We start from the raw sequence: 3685 nt of genomic DNA on the forward strand, positions 1-3685 counted from the left end.
AGCCCAACTTCAAAGCGATATCTCTCAACATCTAGAGCGTGCACGCGCTCCAAGCTCTCAGAGATCTCGCAGAAGAATCCCTACTATAGGGCCATTGACAGTTAAAGATGCAAATCGTCAGGTTGCTGAACGTGCTGAAGCTGAACGAAAGAAGATTATTTCCCGTGTCCGGAAACGCCAACCTTCAAAGCCAATTCCCACCACTACACAACGGTCGGATACTGTTGAAAATACTCAGGGAGATAGCCAGGATCCAGGAGATATTAATGCGCTATTTAATGTATTTAGATACTAGTCTAGATGTTGAGAAAATTGATGAAATATTCAAAATTGGACGTTGTGGTCAAAATGGACGTTACGGTGCAACGCACCAACACGGGACGATGTTGGGGCGGGAGCACGGGTAGTCCGGAACTCTTAGACAAAAGTTGCAGTTTTTCCTGATTTGGGGGCCAAAATTACCAATTTTTGCACTCGCTAAAGGATGCCTTGCAAGGGAAAGTGCTAACCTCGAGGTAGTTCATCAGTCAGTCCCATTTTGGAAAGCGAACGATCAGAGCTTATTGAATATAAGCTCATATTACCTCAGATCACTAGGCTTTAGCTTTATCTGGTGGTGCACAGCCTTGTCATTCGTAACGTTCCCCAAAATGAGATTGACGTCCCCTCCTTCACCCGTCGTGATGATCGTCAACAAAAGGATAAATAATGGACATCGCTCCCTTCAATATCCGTAATATCCGTGAAGCGGAAAGTTTGGAATACCGGCTCGAATCCTTATTTTGTTCTGTTCGAAGGATTGTCCACGGTTTTCCAGTCGCAATCATGGCTGTCAGTTATCGACATGGCCTCTCCATCTTGGAGGTTGTCGTGTACATTCCTGCCCTTTTCATGGCTCTGTGGATGGCCTACCGCCATGGATTTGGGAGAAGTTCGGGGTGGATTTTCTTCGTCATATTCTCACTGCTCCGCGTGATCGGTTCATGCTGTTATCTGGCCACCATCAGCAACCCGACTTCAACCAATCTGTACATTACGTGGGCCGTCTGCAATTCGATCGGGTTATCGCCCTTGACTTTGGCCTGTATAGGCCTCTTGTCGCGAGTGTGAGTGCCTGGAGGGTGCCGCAATTGTGACAACGAGAAAAATATCTGACCACAGAACCTCAAAATAGGAATGACTCTATTAAACGAAAGACTGGGAACCCGTTGCCCTCTATTCTCTTCAGATTCACCGGCGTGATCACTTTGGTTGGCTTGATTCTGAGTATCGTAGGCCAGACGGCGAGTTCGGATCCCACGAATGGCCTGGTCAACGCCAAGACGAAGATTGGCCTGATCATGTTTCTCATTGCATGGGTGGGATTGTGCATCTTGCTGCTTCTGGTCGGATCTCGCTATCGTGGCATCGAAGACGGAGAGCACCGCTTGCTTCTGGCTGTAGGACTCTCGATTCCTCTGCTTCTCGTGCGTCTCATCTACTCTCTTCTGGTGGCTTTCACTCAGAACCCGTCGTTTAACATGATCACTGGGAATGTCACCATCATGCTTGTCATGGATGTCTTGGAAGAAATTATCATCGTCCTCATCTGTCTTGGCATCGGCTTGACCCTGTCAGTACGACAAAGCGCCGCATACATCGAAGTCCAGACATCAATTCAGTCAACCGAGCATAACGGTCTGTATCCCCGGGATGAGTCGGGGAAGTATCTGAGCCAAAATGATCAGAATATTCCCAACTCTGAGAGAAGACAAAGACAGAGGCGACGAGGCGGTCCTATCACTCAGCTCGTTGGGCTGGTGATTGACGAGATCAATGCCAGACGTCAGTAACTCTTTGACTAGGAGCACCTTGATGACCAACGACCTGAGATCGACTCAAATTCTGCCTGTGATTCGCCATGCATTTCATATTAAGCAGTTCGCTATGAGTATACCCAGGTCTACGTTTTGACAAGATAGACATTTCGTTTCCTATTCCTCCATGTAATATCTACTCATACAATTAATGGTCTCGAAACTCATGTAAATTTCCTGTTCCTTTGATCTCTGATTTCCCTCAGGCTCTTTCCCCTGGACGAAGATGTCGACTCTGCAGTGGCGTTGTACCCGACGATGAGATATTTGTCAAGCAGCTTCGCTCCATCGTTTTCAGCGGTTCTCACTCAGAAAGTAGCTGATCTCTGTCTCCGATGACCAAGCTGAGTTTGAGGTTCAGAAGAAGAATCCGAAGCCGAAGCGGTATCAGTGTCAGTATTCGTATCGGTTTCCTCTTCTTCGAACGATGTGAAACTGTCATTTGGGACGAATTCGGGAGCCTCAGGACGAAGCTGGAAAAGGGGATTATGCGGCACCGCTGCTCGATCCTTCCCTTTGTCTTTGCTCCCATAGTCTTTCGCGGCTGCCGCCTCTTTGACATATTCATCCTTGCTGGGGTCATATTGTGGAGGCAGGTAAGACTTGAAGAGCGATTGTTAGGGTCGAAGTCAAGTATTCTGAGAAAAAAAGTGGAAATACTCACCTGCTGGTGTCCTGGGTAGCGAAGACCTTCCAGAAACGCTGGGTCTACCCTTGGCTGCATGTACGAAGAGACATAGGACGGAGAAGGCATTGAATATGGATGTTTGAGGTACCAACCTGCATAGACAGGGGCGCCCGGGTAGCTGCTCTGCTGCTCCTGCCGGCCGTAAGGGCTAGGATGGAACTGGAATGCATCAGGGCCAACAGGGCGACTGACATCGCGACTGCTATCGCGGACTGTGAGATTGGGGTCCCCAGACCAACCATGTTGAGGCCAGAAGCCAGGAGCATGAAGAGGAATTTGTTGCTGTCGCTGGTGCAGTGGCGGTGGATGTTGCAGACGATTCGCCGCCTCAACGTTGATGTCAGGCAGACGGGGAGGCTTTTTGCTTCGCGGTACGCCGGCTGCTTTGGCAGAAGCGGTCGCAGCGTCACGCTGGTATATGCCAAATGATATCAGCGAGGAAATTCAGAGATGGACTGTGAAAAGATGGAGACAAAGAAACCATACCTTGGTTTTCTGATTCTTACGACTTTTCGCCATGCTTTCTATGTGGGTGGAAAATGATGCTCTTTTGTGTATCGCAAGATTGGTTGTCAATAATGTGATATGACCGCGGTAGATGCAATTGGAAGGGGAACTGAGAGGATAAACAGGATGATAATAATATCAACTGTTTATGTCACAAGGAGTCTCAACAGGATTGAGTAGGAATTTTAACTGCAGACATGCATTCCCTCCATGATCTCTTGACGGATGGATGGGTTGCTTGTATACAAGAAAGAAAGAGATGGACAGTCAAGGGGAAAGAGAAGAGAAAGTTTTGTTTGTTTTGGATGGTTCATGAACCGCGTTTTGTTTATGGTTGAGGAGGAGGTGGTGTTGTTTTTTGTTGTTGTTATGCTGCTTGCGTGATGCCCTACCTCCCTATTACCGGGAAAGGAACATCAGATACTCCTCTCCAGACGGGTGATTCCGGACGAATACCCTAAATCGGTATGCAATCATATAACACGAGGAGAAAGCCTAACTAGAGCAGACAGCGGCAAGACAAGGCAAACATCCTATATGTTTCTGCACTTTCTGACACTTAACAAACTGCTCAAAAGGCACACATAGAATGTGAACGTACAGTACAAACGGGAAGATGCCTGGCTGGGTGAAA

General features: G+C 47.9%; 2 protein-coding genes across 2 annotated transcripts; one reads left to right on the forward strand and one right to left on the reverse strand.

Annotated features, from left to right (window-relative positions):
* Window positions 1-825: 825 nt before the first annotated feature.
* Window positions 826-1832, forward strand: T310_7224 (Uncharacterized protein; the record flags this gene model as incomplete). The annotated part of the gene is made up of 2 exons (XM_013469973.1): window positions 826-1106; window positions 1175-1832. 2 exons carry the CDS (start codon window positions 826-828, stop codon window positions 1830-1832), a joined length of 939 nt encoding a protein of 312 aa, XP_013325427.1.
* A 332-nt stretch (window positions 1833-2164) lies between these two features.
* On the reverse strand, window positions 2165-3063 carry T310_7225 (uncharacterized protein; the record flags this gene model as incomplete). The annotated part of the gene is made up of 3 exons (XM_013469974.1): window positions 2165-2458; window positions 2521-2955; window positions 3031-3063. 3 exons carry the CDS (start codon window positions 3061-3063, stop codon window positions 2165-2167), a joined length of 762 nt encoding a protein of 253 aa, XP_013325428.1.
* Window positions 3064-3685: the final 622 nt, after the last annotated feature.

The sequence above is a fragment of the Rasamsonia emersonii genome, assembly GCF_000968595.1.
Source record: "Rasamsonia emersonii CBS 393.64 chromosome Unknown ctg1118621760519, whole genome shotgun sequence".
Lineage (NCBI taxonomy): Eukaryota > Fungi > Ascomycota > Eurotiomycetes > Eurotiales > Trichocomaceae > Rasamsonia > Rasamsonia emersonii.